General features: G+C 53.3%; 1 protein-coding gene across 2 annotated transcripts in view; it reads left to right on the forward strand.

Moving 5' to 3' along the window:
• Plcg2 (phospholipase C gamma 2) overlaps positions 1-19,065 on the forward strand; it is a 128,824-nt gene that overhangs the window by 9,032 nt on the left and 100,727 nt on the right. The window contains exon 1 of one of the 2 annotated variants that reach the window (XM_046435277.2): positions 100-246. The exons of the other annotated variant lie outside the window; for it this stretch is intronic. Within the exon in view, the coding sequence (XP_046291233.1) occupies positions 207-246 (40 nt within the window). The 5' untranslated portion in view covers positions 100-206. Of the gene's footprint in view, positions 1-99; positions 247-19,065 lie in introns of those variants that run through there. 2 annotated transcript variants of the gene reach the window in all.

Here is a 19,065-nt window from a genome sequence, read left to right on the forward strand (position 1 = left end):
CCAGCCCGTAGGAGTGGGTGACAGATGCTGAGTCCAGCCACTGAAAGACCACGTGATTGGTAGCACAGCTAGGTTGAGCGCCGGATACCAGGCAAGCAGAGAAGGTTCTCCCCTTCTGGGGTGGGGACCAGGTGGGGAATGGAGGAGGCCTCTGATGGAGTGTGGTGAGTGAGGTAGAGATTGGCCAGGTGTCTGGTGGGTGCCGTATGATGCAGATGGGGCTGAGATCTGGACCAGCCCCACTGGGTGAGTCATTTTTTTTTTTTTTTTTGGCCTGGGCTATGGTCATTTGTGGTGCTCAGCTGGTATGTCACCTGGTCTGGAAATTTCCAGAATCCTCACTCACACATGTGGTACCTTGGTGTGGAAGGCTGGAAGGGCTCAGTGAGACTAGCTGACCAGGGGCTTACCACATAGTGGGGTGGAGCAGCAGCTGCGAGGCATCTTAGGACGGCCTTGGAAGTCCTAGGAAATTCCTTGCACGAGCTCAGGTCACTAAGCCGGCTCAGGTTAGTACAGGGGTGCTCCCCTTGGAGAGGGAGTGGCGTGTCATCCAGGGTGGGCAACATGCTGTCACAGGACCTGCAATTCTAAACCTGGAATTGTGGCTCACGTTCCTGCTGTGCCACTGGCTGGAGGTGTGGCTGGAAGTGGACATGCCACTCCATGTCCTGTTTCCGTGTCCATCAAGTGAGGTCCTGGTAGTTTCTATCCTATGGGGTGAGAATTAAGTGGATTTCATCTTCTGTACTTTTCTGTATGTGGGAAACATTGCATCGCGGCAACTTAATACAACAGGGGCCAAAAGTAGAAAGCCACTTGGGGGGAGTCCAGGCCCGGCCTCTGGCGAGGGGGGTGGACCTTGAGGAGCTCATGGCCATCAGTTCCCTGTTCCTTCCCACATGGACGAGATGTCGGCCTGTAAGGAGAAAAGTCTGCTTGGCTCTAGTTTTGGAGGTGTTGGCCCATGATCAGTTGGCTCTGTGGCTTTGGGCCTGCTGTGGCACCTCATGGCGGAGGACAGCTGCTCTTGGCCAGAAAGTGAAAGTGTGTCCTTCAAGGATACAACCCAGTGGCCTAAAGGCCTCCCTCAACCCCACCTCTCAGGGTTCCTGCCACCTCCCAGGGGTGCCACGGGCTGGGGATCAAGCCTTGGCATACGGGCCCCTGGGGACACTCAGGCCCATCTGCAGCACAGGGGGTGGGGCTGGACCCGCCTTCTCTGACCCTCTGCGTTGAGAGCTAAGGAGAGGACTTTCCTTGTTCTTGAGTCAGGGCTGCTGCAGGTGGGGGGAGCTTGGGGTCTCTGGGTGACAATGTGTGGCTGCTCTTCCCTTCCAGGGCCCAGTGGCGCCGTCCCTTGGTAGGAAGGGGCTGCCTCTGGGCCTCTCTAGGTCGAGCCTTGGCTGTCACCTTGATCCCAGGCCTTTGGGAGGCCTGGAATGTGCCGTGGGAGCCTGTTGGTGGGTCTGCGGAGGCTGGCCGGGGCCACGAGCTGCTTTGGGGGGCTGGGACCGAGTCCATCCCGGCTGAACAGCTTCTCTTCAAGTTGGCACCCTTGCTCAGGCACGGTTTCTCTGTCTGCTGACTTCGGGCAAGTGTGGCCGCCGGTGGAGGAGATTGTCAAGCACATGCTGTGGCCGTGGAGTTAGGTTCTTGGTGCCTGCCTCCTAGTAATAGTAGTAACGTGGACGACCTGAGGGTGCTCTGGGCAGGAGTCCTGTGTAAGCGTGTGCTGTGCGACTCTCACCTCCGGACGATCCTGAGAATCGGGGATCATTCCCATCTTGCTTATGTGGGGATTGAGACTCGGAGAGACCAGGTGACATGCCCAAGGCCAGGAGAGGTCAGGAAAGGGCAGGACTACGACTGGAGCCCATTCCACCTCCTGTCGGAAGCTCAGGTCCTTCTCCTGCTCAGTTGTCACTTTCTTCACAGTGTGACCAAGGATGCAAAACACCCTGCCTGGGAGCCGGCAGGGGCCTGTTCACACTGTGCCATGGCAGGAGGGTAACGGGTCAGCGCCTGTGAGCCCGGAGCTCTGCCTGGGGCTGGAGGTGCCAGGGGAAGGAGACTAGTCCTCATCTGGGGGCCTGGCCCCGTGGGGGAGTTGGAAGGGAGCCCCCGGAGGAGACCTTGAGCCAAGTGTGGGAAAGGGCCCGCGGGGCCAGGGGCGGTCAAGTGAGGTTGTTGTGAACCTTGGCTCATTCTGGAATGCATCCTTGGGTTCCCATTTATTTAAAAAAAAAAAAAAGAATAATAGATTAGAAAGTTTGTGAAACAATGTGATAGTTGTTTTCTCACTGGGTTCTTTTTTCCTATATTTTATTGGTGCATTATAACCACACATAATGGCAGGTTTGTTAATATTCACACACACACACACACACACACACACACGGTACGACGATGTGGTTTGGTTGTTAGTATTCCCCTTTCCCTCCTCCCTCCCTGGTCTCTTTCCTCTATTTTCCTCTATTGATCTCCCTTCGATTTTCCTACTTCGTCTTCCTCTTCTTCTTTCTTTAACAGCACTGAAGATCAAACCCAGAGGCACTCTACCACTGAGCTACATCCTCAGCCCTTTTTATTTTTATTCTAAGACAGGGTCTTACTAAGTTGCTGAGGCTGGCCTCAAACTTGTGATCCTCCTACCTTAGCCTCCTGAGTCACTGAGATTGCAGGTGTGTGCCACTACACCCAGCTGTAAATTACTTCTTGATACAGGTTCCTCCTGCTCAAGTCACGGTCCAGTGGGATTGTGGTAGGACTGTGCAGTCTGCTGTCACCCAGCCCCTAAGGTGTAGAGGCCACTCACTGTAAGATCCTTGTGTGGTTAGGACGTGGGGGAGGAAGAGTGGAAAGTGGTTCACTAGCTTTGTGCAGGTGGGGCCTGGAACCCATGTGCCCTTTCCTCCCACCTCCTGGTGACAGACCTGGCATGTGACTAGCTGCAAGGGTGGGCCAGAAGGGAAGGGGGTTTGTTGGGCATCCTTCTAGGCTCTTCCATGGCCCCTGACAAGTAGGGAGGTTGTGAGAATCTGAGGTCTTGTGGGAATTCAGGAAGATGAGCAGCCTCACAGCTGAGGAGGCAGATGGAGGCTGTGGGTGCTGGGTGCCTCCTGCTCTGTGGCAGCCCGGGGTGGTGACGGTCCCCCGCAGACAGCCTCCTCTGCCTCCTCTGTCCTTCTCCCGCAGCCAAAGCTGGATCGCCCAGCACAACCCCTCTGTCCCCACCTTGGCTGCCTGGCTGTGGTTCTCAGGGGAGGGGGAGACCCACAAGAGCTGTCCATGGTGTGGGCACGAGTTGGTGCGTCCTGAGGTCAGTGTCATCTAGCCTGGGCAGCTCTGGCTGGACATGCAGGTGGGGGGCTGCGGGCAGGTGCCTGTTACAGTGTGTCCCCCTGAAGTCCGTATGTCAGGGTCCCAATCCTAGGGCTTCAGAATGTGAGCCTACTTGGAAACGGGGTCTTCGCATAGCTTAGGTCATCCTGGGCTGGGGTGGACCCCTCATCCAGTGTGCTGGGGTCCCCACAAGAAGAGCAGAGACCCGTGGGGAGAGGCAGACCCAGCTGCATGCCAGGGAGCATCGAGGTGCCGGCCATTGCCAAAGCCAGCAGAGGGCAGGGCCCATCTCCCCCAGAACTGACCAGCCTTGCTTGACCTCGCGCTTCTGGCCTTCAGGACCGAGGGCCAAGCACCCGTCGTTGGAGGTGTCCCGGTGGGTACTTTAGAGATGGCTCAGCACAGCCTGCTAAAGGAGAGGTGGAGGAGAGACGGTGATGGGCATGTTGGTGTGACTGGGCATCACCTGCGAGCTGGAGCTGCCATCAGAGAACTCCTAAGCCCTGCGTCACCCCCAGTGTCACCTTATTTCGCAGCCATGCTGGTCTCGGCCAGAGCTGTGCTGGCCTAAGGAGCAGGGGGTTAGAGGTGGGGACCCTGCGGCCAGCCTGCCTGGGTCTCAGTTCTGACTCACTCACTAGCCGTGTGCCCTTAACCTCTCTGTGCCTCTGTTTCCCATCTGTGGAATAAGCAGGTGACAGCACCTACTTCAGTAGGGCTGTTGTGGGTGACCTGGGAGGCACTCCTAAGCCTTCGTCACCATGGCCCATGCTGCTTTCCCTTCTCTTGGAAACATGTCCCTTGAATTTCCTCCTAGCCACGGTTTAGGTAGCTGGCTCCTGTGGAACGGGGTGTTGACATGGGTCTCCTTTGGGACTTGAAGAGCATCTATCTCTGGGCTTGGGGAGCTAGGTGGCCCAGCCCAGAACTCAGGCTCTCTGTCAGTAGGGAGAGAAGGGACGGGGAGCAGGTGGCCTGAGGCCACATCCCACTCTGAGAAGGCAGGCTGGGGACACGGGAGGGACTGTCTGTCACAGCAGTGCCCAGCCCCAGAATGCAGGTGTGCCCTGCTTGGTGTAGTTGGGGCTGCTGAGTGGTGGGTGCAGGACACACCTACACAGTCCGTGAGGGGGAGTGATCAGTTGAGAGGTGCCCCTGGGGCTGTGGCTGGGGCTCAGAGGTAGAGCACTCACCTATCACGTGTGAGGCACTGGGTTCGATCCTCAGCACTACATAAAAATAAAATAACGATTTTGCATCCACCTATGACTAAAAACCAAATATTTAAAAAAAAGAGGTGCCCCTGGGTGAATCCTTTTGGAAGGAAAATTATCCCCACCTCCAGCCCCGCCTGCCTCGGACACAGAAGATCGCCTAGTGGGCCAGAAAAGCCGCGTGTCTTGTTTTGTCTTGGAAGAGATTTAAGCGCTGTGTCGTTTGGGTTGAAGCTAGAAATCCAGGGTCAACTCCTCCTGCTTCTGGGCTGGACCAGGACCAGAACCAGCCTGAGGTGGTCCTCACCCTGGCGGTGACGTCCCAGCCAGGGCTCCTGGGTGCCAGCTGGGAGGGGCTCCCAGCACCAGCCAAGCCCGCCTGCAGCAGGTGCTCCTCGGGTACCCGTCAGCAGACCAAGCAGGGCCGGGCGTGGTGGCTCACACCTGTAATCCCAGCAGCTAGGGAGGCTGAGGCAAGAGGATCCTAAGTTCAAAGCCAGCCTCAGCAATGGCAAGGTGCTTAACAACTCCGTGAGACCCTGTCTCTCAAAATAGGGCTGGGATGTGGCTCAGTGGCTCAGTGCCTCTGAGTTCAATCCCTGGTACCAAAACAAAGACAAAAACAAACAAACAGAAAAAACAAAACTAGTCAGGAAAGTGACCTGGGCACCCCCTGAGCCTCTGCCACCTGCTGTATCTGGGGTGAAGAGAGGGCTCCTCTGAGACCACCTCCTTTTGAATGGTATGTCACACTTCCAGTCTGAGTCTGGCACTTACTATGTGACCTCAGGTTGGCCGCTTGACCTGCCTCTTGGAGCCTGAGATTTCTGACTTGAAGGTAGGATGATGGTAGATGTCACCCTATTAGCTGGTTGTGAGGATCACATTCATCATTTTGTGGATGGGCTGTGCCTACCCCAGGTGCCTGCACTCAGGCTGTGCCAACAGTGTAGGTGACAGGTACCTGCCTTCAAGTGTGCTCGGAACACAAAGGGGGCCCAGGGACAGCCCATACGTGTGGAGGGTCCTCCTGCTGGGCTGTGGCCACAGTGAGGGGTCCTGCTGGAGAAGGTCCCTGAGGTCTGAGGCTGTAGGAGACGGGCAGCCTGGCTTTTCACCTCCCTCCTGCAGGGAGGGGAAGCCGGGGCTGCAGGAGGGTGCAGGCTGCAGGAGGGGTGTGCACAGGCGGGAAGTTCTGAGGGCAGCATCTGCGCTGCTGTTTTGAGCCCCTGTCTTGGCACCACTGGGAAGAAGCCATGAGCTGCTGCTTTCATCTGGCACAGGTGGTGTGTGCCGGTGGCCATGGGTGGGTGCGAGTTTTGGGGGCTAAGTATCTCGGTGTGTAAAGGATGTGTTCTGAGAAAACAAATGGGAACTTACTAATTTGTAGAATGGAAACCAGCAAAATTGCATTAGCAGGAAGAGACCCTGCAGAGCGGAGGGAGGAGGTGCTGGTCTCTGCTGCAGCCTGGGGCCTGGTCCTATTGGCTTCCTCAGACCAGCCACCCTGGTCTCTCCCTGGCTGCTGCCAGCTCCGCCTGTGGAAGGACCTCCGCAGGGCATGGCTGGAGAAGGGTGGGGTCCCTGGAGTAGCAAGGGGTCAGGCCAGGGTGCCGAGGCAGGTGACGTACCAGCTTCCTGTTCAGGGCAGCTCTGGTCGGGTCTCTCTGACTTAGCCTTGTTTCTCCTGATTAATACAACTCCTATTCCCCCTGCCCCCTAGAAGCAATAGGATTCATTAGTAGAAATAAACTACCTTGGGGTGAGGAAAAATCCCCTTTTCCACCCTGAGTGTTTACATGCGACATCCCCACCTCCTGCCCCGCCTATTTTTTTCCCCCAAGATGTAGATATGTTTCACAAAGGGCAATCTTTCCCTGGACATGCTAGTAATCTGCCTTTTCCATTTGGTACTCTATAGTGACCATCTTATTATAATGAATTTAAATGTTGAGGCTGGTCTAGAGAATAATATGACACACGGTCCAGGCTCAGGAGGGAGGGCTTTACGGTCTGACTCCCTGCATTCAAATCTCAGCCTCGCCACTTCCCAGATTTGTGACCATGGCCACAGTGTACCCATCTGTAGAATGGGTTGCACAATGGGGTCTCCCTCACTGGATTGGGGGAAGTAACTATGTCTGGTGTGTTGAGATGGTGTTTGCCACGGATCTCAAGGCTTAGATGAGAGTGAGCCGCCATTGCTGTTAGCGGGGGTAGTAGTTCTATACTAATAGGGTCCCCTAATGCTGCACTGGCTCAAAGATGTCCATGTCTTAATCCCCTGAACCTGTGAATATCTTGCCCTATTTAGTAAAAGGCTCTTTGCAAATGTGATTATGTTAAAGATCTTGAAGTGGGAGATTATCCTGGATTACATAGGTGGGTTTGATGAAGTCACAAGGGTCTTCATAAGAGGGTGCTCGAGGGTCTGAGTCAGATTGGAAGATGGGACCCTGCTAACTTTAAACATGGAGTAAGGGGCTAGGAGTCCAGGAATGCAGGTGGCTTCTAGAAGCTAGAAAAGTTAAGGGAACTAGTTCTCAGAGCCTCTGGGAGAACCAGCCCTGCTGACACCTTGATGTTAGCCCAGTGAGACTGGTGTTGGATTTCTGACCTCTGGCATTGTAAGATAATAAATTTGAGCTGTCTTTTGCTATCATGTTTCTGATAATTTGTTATAGCAGCAACAGGAAACTAATACACTCTCCAAGTCAACTTGGACAAGTTATAATATTGGCTTTGGATCTTTTTTATTTGTAAGAAATAGAATATAAATAAATTAAGTCCTTGAGTGTACACTAGCTCCCTAGAGAGTATTATTATTATTATTATTATTATTATTTTTGGTATTTTGTGTACTTTATTTATGCCCTGAGCCTGTCACAGTACATGACGTTTAGTACATGCTTGCTGAATAAATTGAAAATGATAACAAAGAGAAAAATATGGTCATATTATTAATCTGATAAAGAAGTTCTAGTTTTCCCTTAGTATATAACAAACCACTGTAAACTTAGTGGCTTCACACAATGATTTATTTTCTCTCTCAGCTCTGTGAACTGATGGGACTGTGTGATTTTACTTCAGATCTTTCATGTAGTTGCAGTCTCCCTAGAGTATTAGTAATTCTCACGACTCAGTATTATCATTCCATGCTCCCCTCCCCCCTTATTTTGAAAATTTGGTCCAACAATTGACATGCCATGTTTTGTCTGTTTTTACATAACGGACGCTACATGGTGTGTGGCCCTCTGACAGCTTGCATTTGGGCTTGCCATAGTCCGCACGGGTCAGTGACTTCATTTGAACTGCCACGAACAGTTCTACTTGACGAGCACGTGTGCTAGGTCTGTCCTTGTAATGCCTGACCTTTAGTTTGTTTTCAAATGTGAAAATCTCCATTCCAACAAATCTATGTCGTCCATATTTAGTTTTTTTTTTTTTTTTAGTTGTAGTTGGACCCAATACCTTTATTTTATTACTTATTTTTATGTGGTGCTAAGGATTGAACCCAGCACCTCGCCTGTGCTGGGTGAGTGCTCTCCTGCTGAGCCCCAGCCCCAGGCCCTTCCATATTGTTTTGATGGACTAGAGTTTTCCAGCTAATTTTTTAAACCCATGCCCTAGTTTTGGGGTATTATGTAGTTTTATAATTTTTGATTCATCCTGGGAATGTTTTGTCCTTGGCGTGTTCCACGGGACGTGTTTCTAAGTCGCTTCTGGGAGGATGGGGAGGCTCTGAGGTGGGCTTGGGCCCAGGGGCTCCTGTTTCCCAGGAAGCGTCCCCCTCCACCCTTGCCCGTGTTGGGCCGCAGCTTTCACAGTCACAACTGCATCGCACAGACCAGGTCCTGCGGGTGTGGTTCCTCTTCCTTCCCTCCTGTCGGCTGTTTGTTCTGGCCCAGGCTGGGAAACCTCAGGAGCCGTCAGGCCCCTCTTGGCTGGAGGCTCGCTGATCCGCCCCAGCACCACCAGGACTGCGGCTGGAGGCTGGCGGCTGAGCCCTTGCTGGGTCCTGGGCTGCTGATCTGCCTCTTGGTCCCCAAGGCTGATGTTTCTCTTAGCTCTCCAGGAGAACTCTGATGTGGACGGAGAGGTCACGCTCCAAGGTTGGGGGCTGGGATTTAATCCTGGTTGGCCTGACTGCTGGGATGGGGACTGCGTGTGTTTTCCTTCCCCGAGAGAAAGGCTTGGGTGACCTTCCAGTTTGGAATTGGTTCTGAAAATATATGGCTGTGCAGAGTTGCCAGAGGAGCTCAGCCTGGGATGGAAAGACGAGAAGCCGCTTCCGCGAGGCGGTGTCTTGTCTCTGTCCAGCTGCCCCCAGTAGGTACTCGGGAGCTGTTGCTGTTGAATGTATAACTGCCACCTTGAGTTATTGATTTATATTTTTAAGAAGGAACCTAAGATTTTATCATTTTAATTTTTGAAACAACGGCTTTATTGACTCATGATTCATAATTATGATACCATATAATTCACCTATTAAAGCGTACAACCCAGGAGTTTTTAGTGTATTCACAGACATTATTACAGTCATTTTTAGAATGTTTCCATTGTTCCTTACAAAATCCTCTTCCCATTCTTTCTTTTTTTTTGGGGGGGGGAACTGGGGATTGGATCCAATGAGTGCTGAGCCACATCCCAGCCCCCTCCCCTTTCTTTCATTTTTTTTTTAATTTTGAGAAAGGGTTTTTCCAAGTTGCTCAGGGCCTTGCTAAATTGCCGAATCTGGCCTCAAACTTTTAGCCTTCCTGCCTCCCGAGCCACTGAGATCACAGGCATGTGCCACCACGCTCAGCTCCTGTTCCCTAACACTGTCGTCTCTGCTTCTCCCTACCCCATGACGATGATCAATCTACTCCCTGCATTTGCCTGTTCTGGACATTTCCTATAAAGGAATCACGTATCTGTGGCCTCTGGCATAAGCCTTCTTTCATTTGACATGTTTTTGAAGTTCCTCGGCCTAGTGGCATGCACTGGGACTCCATTCCTCTCTGTGAGTGAGTAAGCTCACTGTATGTAGGGACCACATGGTACTTATCTGTTCTTCAGTTGATGGACATTTACGTTGTTTCCTCTTTCTGCTCCTATGAAGGACGCTACTGTAAACATCTGTGTTAAAGGCTCAGTGTGGATATATTCTTATTTCTCTTGACTATGTATCCAAGGTGGGATTGCTAGGTCATTTTTAATTCTGTTTAATTGTTTAAGGGGCCATGAAAATCATTTTCCAGAACAGTCCTGCATTTTATGTCCCACCAGCCACACACAAGGAGTCCAACTTCTCCACATCCTCCCAACACTTGTCATTATCTGTCATACCATCCCAGTGAGGTGACGTGCTGTCCCTTCTGAGGATACCACCGCAGTCCTCCAGAGGACCCATTTTTGCAGATGGTAACCTGTCTGTTTGCTTAGTGGATGTTCAGGCTTGTGTCATGGATGAAGTGAGTCGGGCTTCCATCATTTCAAGGTTCGATGCCTCAGCCCAGGGTGTCCAAAGTTAGTGACCCTTTGTGCAAAGTCCTGGAGCTGCCTCTTCCCTTCCTAGCTGCCCACTTGGGCACTTCTGCTTCCTGTTTGACCACGTCTAAGAGGGGCCAGGAAAATGGCATTGGAAGCACTGTGGGCACTGGGACAGGGGAGTGTGTTTGCAGAAGTCACCTGGAAGGAGTGGTACTTATTGCATTGATGGAGCATCTGCCCTTTGCGTTGGCCCTGACCAGCATGTGTGCAGCGAGGCGCTTGGGTGTGTGTGTATTCGTGGATAGCCTGTGGTCATCACCATCAACCCGTGAGTTTTGCCCCTTTTACTGATAAGTGAACTTGAGTGCCTTGACAAGGTTACCAGGCCCTTGGGAGGGGCTGTACCAGACAGCCTCAATTATTGTGTGCCCAACATCGTTAGGAGGTTGAAAAGACAAGCTTTAGACTGAAAATGTTTGCAAAATACACAGCTGATAAAGGATCTGTATCCAAAATAGACAGAGAACCCCGAGCATTCAACAGTGAGAAAGCAACCCAAGTAGAATGTGGGGAAAAAGATCTGAAGAGATGCCCGCTCTCCCTACCCCACCCATTCCCACCACCTCTCCACCCTGTGAAGCCACAGCTGGCAACTTCTGGGCCAGCGCTGTCTGGGGGAAGTATGACATATGCCCCCAGTGTCAGTCATGTGTGCAGTTGAAAAGAGAAATGGGTGAAACTCATTTTGAAAATACATTTTACTTAATTCAGTATATCCAAAGTTATTTTTTAAACATATACAATATAATCAACGAGACAATTAATGTTATTGTTTTGGGTCTGAATCTTCAAAGTCCAGTTTGTATTTTATAGCAACATCACATGTCAATTCAGACCAAGTCAATTTCAAGGCTCTGTGTGGTCAGTGGCTGCCACCGTGGACATGCGGTTCTAGAATACAGTTCTTTTCTCCTTTTGCATGACCCAGTTTTCTGCACGTGGCAGGTGCTGTGGTGACCGAGCTGTCACTCTACTTGGTGAGGTCCCACAGTTTTCATGTCCCCTGGAGCCTGAACAGGTGGACTCCTGGACATCTGCTGCCTGTTCGTTCACCTGGGCATCTGCCCTGGACTGAGGTGTGGTGCCGTGGCTGGGTCTGGGCATCTGGTTCGAGTTGTGCTTCTGCAAATTACTGGGTGGTGATTGGGGGACCTTCTCTTAGGCGCTGCCTGGGTTCTGTAGCTGGGAGCTTCTATGTTCTTTGAGACTCAGCAATCTGCAATATCAAAAGGACATAGAGCAGTCTGTGGACACATGTCCCAGAGTCACACCACTGTAAAGCTGATAGAGTTAATTACATGTGTGTGGGAGAAAATAGAGCCCTGGCAGGGAGACTGCGAGGGCTGGGGCTGGGGTTCTCCTGCGAAGGTGGCATTTGGGTAGAGACTTAGAAGAAATGAGTGAGCTTGGTGGGTACTTGGGGAAGCATGTGGTAGACCCGGGAGCAGCAGCACCAAGCCTGAGGGGCGGGGTGTTCTGGATGGGAGGAGGCCGGAGGCCATGGTGTGAGGCTTTGGAGGCCACTGCTGCGGCACCTGGGCTTTTCCTCCAGGGAAGTTGGGAGCCTCAGGAGTCTGCAGCAGAGGACCACGTGGTCCTTGCCGTTGCCGGTTCTCAGCCTGGCCAATCTCCTTGCCACCCAGGCTCCCCGGTTCACATTGCAAGTCCAGATTTCCATTTTGAGTCTCGTGACGTAATGTCAGGTGGTCCGTGGGGGCCTGCAGCAGAGCCTGTCTTGCTGGACATGGTGATTGACGTGGTAACTTGGTGTCCTGAGCCAGCCTGGTCCCCTGCTTACACCAGAAAGAGGGAGGAGGCTCAGGCCCAGGCGAGATGGGCAGTCCTGTGGGATCCTTGGCCAGCCACAGGCTGGGTGGTGCGGTCCATGGGAGGAGGGCTGAGGTCCAGGCAGCAAAAGAAGAGCCACTTGTAGGCAAAAGGGCCACTTTTGGCTTCATACAAGGCAGGACCCTCATCCACCCCCCACCTATCATCATCCCCGTTGCTGTCACCACCTGCATTGCCAGAGCTGGTGTTTGTAGAGCTCTTAATATACACTCAGCCCTGTTCTGAGAGGGTTCCATGCATTATTGCTTGCTCGATCCCACAATCCAAGGTCATATTTATCCCCATTATATAGATGAAGAAAGGGAGGCACAGAGGGCAGTCACCAGGGTTACCCAGCTAGGAAGTGGGCAGCTGGATCTGAGGGCAGGTATGCAGAACTGGCCAGGTCATGCTCTGCTGCCTCTTGTTGCGCTGTGCCATCAAGTGGGACACACTTGGGTGCAAGCTGCCCTTTCACTCCATCACCGGCCCTGGCCCTGGCCCTGGAGAGGAAGAAAACGGAATGGTCCACACTGAGCTGTTGGGTTTGCTCTGGGGATCTGGAGGGAATGGAGCACCAGAGGTGGGTTCCAAAGGTGCAACTCCTCTTTGGTGCAAGGCTGGTTGGTAGCACAATGAGCAGCCCTCACTGGGCAGCGCTGTGCCCACGGGGGTGCATGCCCGCCTGGGGAGGGGGCGTGGTGTTTTTACCGGGCCTGCCAATCGATACCCAGGACTTCTGATTTTTCAAGGGATGTTAGAATTCTGGATTCCTGTGTGACTTCCCTCAATTAAAGATGTTAACAGTGGCAACATTTAGACAAGTGCATTTGACCCAAAGGCTCTGGGTTGCAGCCACTACCTTAGAGTCCTCGAGGGGCAGAGAACCTGGTCTCAGCTGAGACCCAGAATGTCTGGACACCCACCACTGCCAGGCTGCTGAGCCTCCTTTTCCCTTGGCTCCCTGACCACCCACCATCACGAGCAGACAGATGAGAAATCTTCTTGGTTATTGTCCTGATACAGCCCAAAGTCCTGTTCCTTGCGTCGGGTCTCCCTGGATTAGCCTGTCTTCATTCTGGGTTGTCCCTCCAGAGCTGGTGTGTGAGGCCTAAGGGCAGCCTGCATGTTCCTCCCAGGGCTTCTTCATCTCCGTGGAGGAGCCTCATCCTTGCTGGGGTTGTCGCAGGGCAGCTGCCAGCCTGGTTGGAAGTCTCACCACCTGAACTCCTACTTGCTTTTAAAGAATTGAGACTGAATTTGAACACCATAAAATTCACCCTTTTCAGGTACAAGTGTTCTCAAGGCTGTGCAGCCAATGCTGTAACTCCAGGGCATATTCGTAGCCTCCAGTAAGACGCCCCTCCCCAATCCTTCAGCAGCCACACTCCTCATGTTTTCCCTCCATCAGCCCTGGCAACCTTTGATCAGCTTTCTGCTGTGGATTCTGCAGTGGGAGGGCAGCACATGCTGTGGCCTCTTGTGTCTGGCATCTTCAGCATTGTGCTTTTGGGGCTGCTCTATGGGGTGGCATGTGTGAGTGCCTGGTTCTTTTTTTTTTAACTGAGTGGCATTCCATTGTGTGACTGGACTGCATTCAACATGGCCATTCCTTTGTTGATGGACATCTTTTGGCTCTGTGAATGGTACTGCCAGGAGTATCCACATGCAGGCTTTAGTGTTTCCACTTTTCTGGGTCATGTGTCTGGACATGGGCTCGCTGGATCACATGGTCTCCTTTGGTTTAACCTCTGGAGGGGCCGCCAGACTGGCTTTCAAAGAGGCTATGCAATTTTGCATTCCATGGCTCTTTGGGCTATTTTGGGGTCGAACCCTGATGCTTCAAGATCAAAATGTCCAGAAGACCCTCATAGAGAAGTGGGAGGGCCAACGGTGTACGGTAGAGGGCCATGTGGTCCCAATCCTACAGCAGAGCCCCAGCTCTGCCATCTACCACATGGCCTGGATCAAACACCTTAACTTCCATGAGCCTCTGCTTCCCCCTGCAAAATGGGGATCCTCGGGGTGCCATGAGGCTCCCATGAGATGAAGGGAGAAAAGAGCCCGCAGGGCCCTGAGTGGTGAAGATCAGCCATGGGGTTGGTGACTTCCTCCAGGCATTTTGGACTGTGCTTGTTGGAGTCTGTCCAAGGCTGAGCACTCACACGGCCGGGCAGGGAGGAGGGTGTGTGTTTGTTTGGAGTGGCTGGGGATGCCAGTGCTGAGCTGGGCCTCGTCTCCCTCCTGCCCGACAGGCTGCTGGCTGCAAACGCCTGGGGGGTGACCACCCAGCTGTGTGCAGATGGCCTGGAAGCCCAGGGAGGTGTCGCCTGCAGGGTGCCCGTGCTGGGCGTGGAGTTGGCGCATCCAACCCCAGACTCCTCCATCCCCTCCGCGGCCCTCGGTCCACATCACTAGTTCTGCGTGTTCTGCACTGGCTCCGAGTTCCCTGGCGGGGGTGATGGACCTGATAACATACTCCCTTAGGGCATGTCCCTTCCCCTTCTCACTGCCCGACCCCCACCTTCCAGTGACTCCTGAGGTGCCCTCCCAAAGAAGCTGCTCGCACGCCATCTTGGCCTGTTCTGGGGAGCGCGGGTGAGGACAGATCCACTTCCGCCCTGCGTCAGGAAACACGTGGGCTTGGCCACACCGGGACTCCCTGTTTCTCTGTCCCTTGGGGTGTGTGTGTGTACGCGCGGGCACATTTTCCTCTCGGCATCTTCGCTCATGGTTTGTGGAGTCAGTGGTTGTGAATCTGCCCACTCACCAACAGTGATCTGTGAGCCCTAACCAGGACTCGCTTTTGTGGTCACCCACTGCGCACGGTCCCCCGACATGGTGCAGTGAAGAATCCGTGTGCCCAGCCGAGGTCACACAGGGCTCTCTGCTGCACACAGGTGTCCTCTGCCTTCTCTCTGGTGCCCTCTTTTCTGTGGTCTCGTGTGCTTTGGCCTCGGGGCTGCTTCAAATAGCCCCAGGCCCAGCGCTTGCTCTGCTGGGCTTTACGGCCCCTCCTGTCATTCATTCATTCTGTCCATCGGCTTCCGAGGACTGCATTGTGTTCTGATTGAAAGGGATGGGTCTTCAGTGCCCCAGGCCCTGCTGTTCTGTGGTGACAAGTAGGCCAGCACTGGTCAGATGTCCTCGTGACTGTGTTCCCAGTGCATGTGAAAGTAGTTTCTGCTTCTCGACAAGGGGGTCTGGGGGAAGTTCTGCATCTGATGGCAGCCCAGGAAACGGCAACCAGACTGACTAATGGTGACCTTTCTGGCCCACAGCCACATCTAATCTGTGATCCCAGAAGGGTGTGAGCATGTATTTCCTGGAATGACCCTGATGTGGTCCCTCTGCTTTGGGAGGTCACGTAGCATCACATCTCACAAGCCTGGTCTTGGCTCCTGGCTCTCCCACTCAGTGTCTGCATCAGTAAATCGGGGATATGGTGGCACTGACCTTGGGCTGGAGTGAGACTGGGGGCTGGCATGTGCAATCTTTGGCTCAGTGCTCCGCTGGGCACTTTGGTTGGCACTACCAATAAGGAGGGGTGGCTTTGCTTCTCTTGGGTCTCAGGCTCCCCAAGGGCAAGACCATCACCAGTGGCTATCACTGGGGAGGAAGATGTGCCCTCCAGGCCTGGAGACCAGCTTTGGGCTGTTGTTTAACTTTTCTTTTGCTGCATAGCAAATGCACACGGGGCCTTAAAACAGCCAGAACACTGTGGGGCAGGGCTTGGGGTGGGGGCCCCATCTCACCTGGTGTTGCCAGGGTGGTTGCCAGGTGGATTAGGCCTGAGACTGGCAGAGTGTTGCTTCCACTGTGTTCTGTTGGCCATAGTCAGTCACAAAGCCAGCCTGACTAGAGGGATGGGAAATGGACTCCACCTGTTGATGGGAAGAGCAGCTGTCTGTAACCCACTAGAGATGGAGACCTGGTGGTCAGGGTATCTCACCAGGCCTTGACCTTGGATGTATTATTACCAAAGGCAGGTCTGGTGCCCTCCATGAGGACAGAGGTGGGAGGTAGTGGCAGGGAACCCAGGCTGGCCATTGGTAGGAGCCCTTGCTCTCCGCATGGCCTCTCATCCTGCAGTGGGTAAGCCCAGTTTCCTGACCCAAGAGTCTCTGAGACATTCTCAGAGGTGGCAGGCAGAAGCCTCAGTGGGTACTGAGGTCCAGGCTCTGGAACTCGACGATGTCTCTTCTGTCTCTTCCTATGATTGGTCAAAGTAGGTCACCAGGCCAAGGAGGGGAACTAGATCTGTTTTCATGGTGAAAGGAACTGTGGGATATCATGGCTGTGGGGTTCAGTGACCCACAGTGTCCCCCACATCTGCCATTCTCTTGAGGGGTGCTCACAGTCTGCTTTCCTGGCACAGGGTCTGGGGCAGCTTTAGATGCCCATCAGTGATGGTGTTCAGCAAACACAGCTGGTAGCAGAAGTTCTCCCGGGCAAGGAGAGAAGTTCTACCCTTCAAGGAGACACCAGATGTCCATGCGGAGCTCAGAGGGCACCGACACTCTTCTGTTGAATGTTTATTGAGTAGATGCCGTGCATCAGGCCAGGGCCAGGTGAGCCCCCTTGCTGTGGGCCAGCATCCTTAGTCCTTGGAGAAGAGTGAGCCCTCACTGAGCCCAAAGGAGAAGTCCGGTGCTGAGAGGCAAGGCGCAAGACGGACCAGGTTGCCATTCCCTCTCTTCCTTCCTGTCACGTGGCCCGGCACAGACACTTCCTCCCTGTGGGCGCATGGCCCCCATCTGTGAAGTGAGGTTGCAACACCTACTTTGCATGGCTGTCATGAGCATCCAGGGAGCCGGGTACTCAGCTTTTAGCACCCGAGCGTCGCTGTGTCCTCTTAGCCTCGCTCTCCTCAGACGAGTTCCTTTTTATCTGAGAGTCTGGGCTCAGTTTGGACCTCACTTCCTGTCCCCCTTTCTGGAATAGGGCCCTGTTGGTCTCTCACTCCATCACGCCTCTCTCTTTTGGAGGTTTGTTATGCCAGTGGTTACACTTATGGGGACATTAACTATCCTTCTCCCTTAGACTCTCAGCCTATCAGGGGGCTGTGTTTGCTCTCTCCGTTGCTCCAGAGCCTTGCATGATGACCACAGACCAGGTGGGGCATGCTGTTCTCCCCCTGCCTGGGCACGAGGGATGTTCATCTGCTGCAATACAATGAAGCTCTGGAGGCCGGAGCTTTGGGAACTGTCTGTCCAGCAAGAACCATATTTCTGGAGACCTTGGTGGCCTGGACAGCAGCCAGGCCAGAGCCAACAAGCTGGGAACACCCTTCATCAGATGTGGCAGGCCTGGTTGGCGCTGTGGGCAGAGGGAAATGGTTGGAATGGCTTGCATGAGATGCCCCTTGTCGTGAATCTCCATGGAAACTGAGGGTTGCCTAACCATGGCCCTGGCACGAGGGAAAATGATTGGGAGGGAGCATCAGGGAGCTGGTATTTAGGTGGATCTGGAATGGGAGGATTTGCTTCCTCTTCCCTACATTAGTGGGGAGTCACTGGGTTTTTCTGTTTTTGGTGGAGGAACTCGGAATCACACGAATTCAGCTTTCAGTGAGAACTGGGGTGTTCTTTCCTGTTGCTGGGTGGCCCTCCCTTGTGTGAATACACCTGGGGCTGCTCACCCACTGCCCTGAGGGGTGACCTTGGGCAGACCAGTTCCCATCTCTGAAACAAGGGCAGACTTTTCTCACTTTATGGGATCGTTTTGAGGATTCGGTGAGTTAGCTTGTGAGTGACAGCAAGAGGGTCCTGAGCTTGGGTTGAGAGTGGTGGTGACTGACGGAGGTGACGACGGCTTTTATCCATTGCTGTGTAACCACCCCCCCCCACCCCCGTTTTAGTGGTGGGTATTGGAGCTGCTTTCAGTCCAGGGCTTTTCTGAACAGTGCAGAGGAATAAAGCAATAAAAATGCAAATCTGTAGCTGTGGCTTTGGAGCTGCTTAGTGGAAGGTACTGCCTCCCCAGGTGAGTGGCTTTTGTTTTGAGGTGGGTCCTGGGACTCTGATCTGCCTGGTGGGACCCTCCTTGTCACCCTGTGCCCTGCCCTGAACCTCGTCCACCAGCTTGGCTCCCTGGAGCCTCAGGAAGTGGCCTCTGTAGCAGTGAGTGCTGAGCGCTTGGCCAGGCGAGCAGGTCACTGAAGCGCAAAGCCCCAAAATAGATCTTTCTCTGCTAAGCAGCCGAGCCAGTGGGGGGTGGTGGTGAATGCTTTGCATAATTTCCTACCCAAAAGGAAAGGTTTTATTGCAAACAACCTTTTAGGACCACCTCCCCCCCCAAAAAAAAAAAAATCAAAAAGATACAAAAAGGTCAAAATGAGGCTCAGGTTCAAATCCCAATCTACCACTTATAAACTGTGGGATTTGGGGCAAGTTCCTTAACATCTCTAGGCCTCAGTTCTTTCCTGTGTTCACTAGTGACGGTGAGCCCAGACTCCCAGGTGTGTGTGCAGCAGCTGGTACCACATTTGCACACAGCAGAGATGCTGCCCATGGGGACTGTCTCCATCTTGGTCTGTCCCTTTTTTCCTCTTTGCTTGTTCCAGAACCTGAGCTCAGTTCCTGTTAGCTTGGAGGCGTGGCAGGGAGGGGATGGGGGTTAAGCTTTGGCTTTAGCTTTCTTGGGAAGAGGCTTCCAAAGCCTCCCTCCCCTGCAGGTCACTAGCCAGACAGGTAGCACTTGGGCACTCATTCTAGACACGAATAGTGGCCTCCGGAGGGACTAAGGGCTAATCCCTGGATCCTGTGGGTGTGTACCTGGCAAAGGGGCCTTTGAAGATGGGATTAAGCAGAGGAGGTTGAGATGGGAGATGATTCTGGATTATCTAGTTGCATCCAATATGGATCTTGTTAGAGACAGGCGGTTGGAGAGCATAGATGGCACGGCATGAAGACCGAAGAAGAGGTAGAGTGGCCGTGAGCCAAGGAGTGGGGAGGTGGTGGCTGGAAGCAAGTTCTGGGGCTTCTGGAAGGAGCCAGTCCTGCTGGCCCTTGAGTGAGCTCCGTGACACTGGTTTTGACTTAGGAACTGAAAAAGTAAATTTCTGTTGCTTTAAGCCTCAAAGCGTGTGGACATTTTCTGTGGCATACCCAGGGCGCTGAGCTTGCTAGGCATGTGCGTGATGGCT

The sequence above is a fragment of the Marmota monax genome, unplaced genomic scaffold, assembly GCF_021218885.2.
Source record: "Marmota monax isolate L192 unplaced genomic scaffold, Marmota_monax_Labrador192_F-V1.1 WCK01_AAM20220418_F8-fsc00024, whole genome shotgun sequence".
Lineage (NCBI taxonomy): Eukaryota > Metazoa > Chordata > Mammalia > Rodentia > Sciuridae > Marmota > Marmota monax.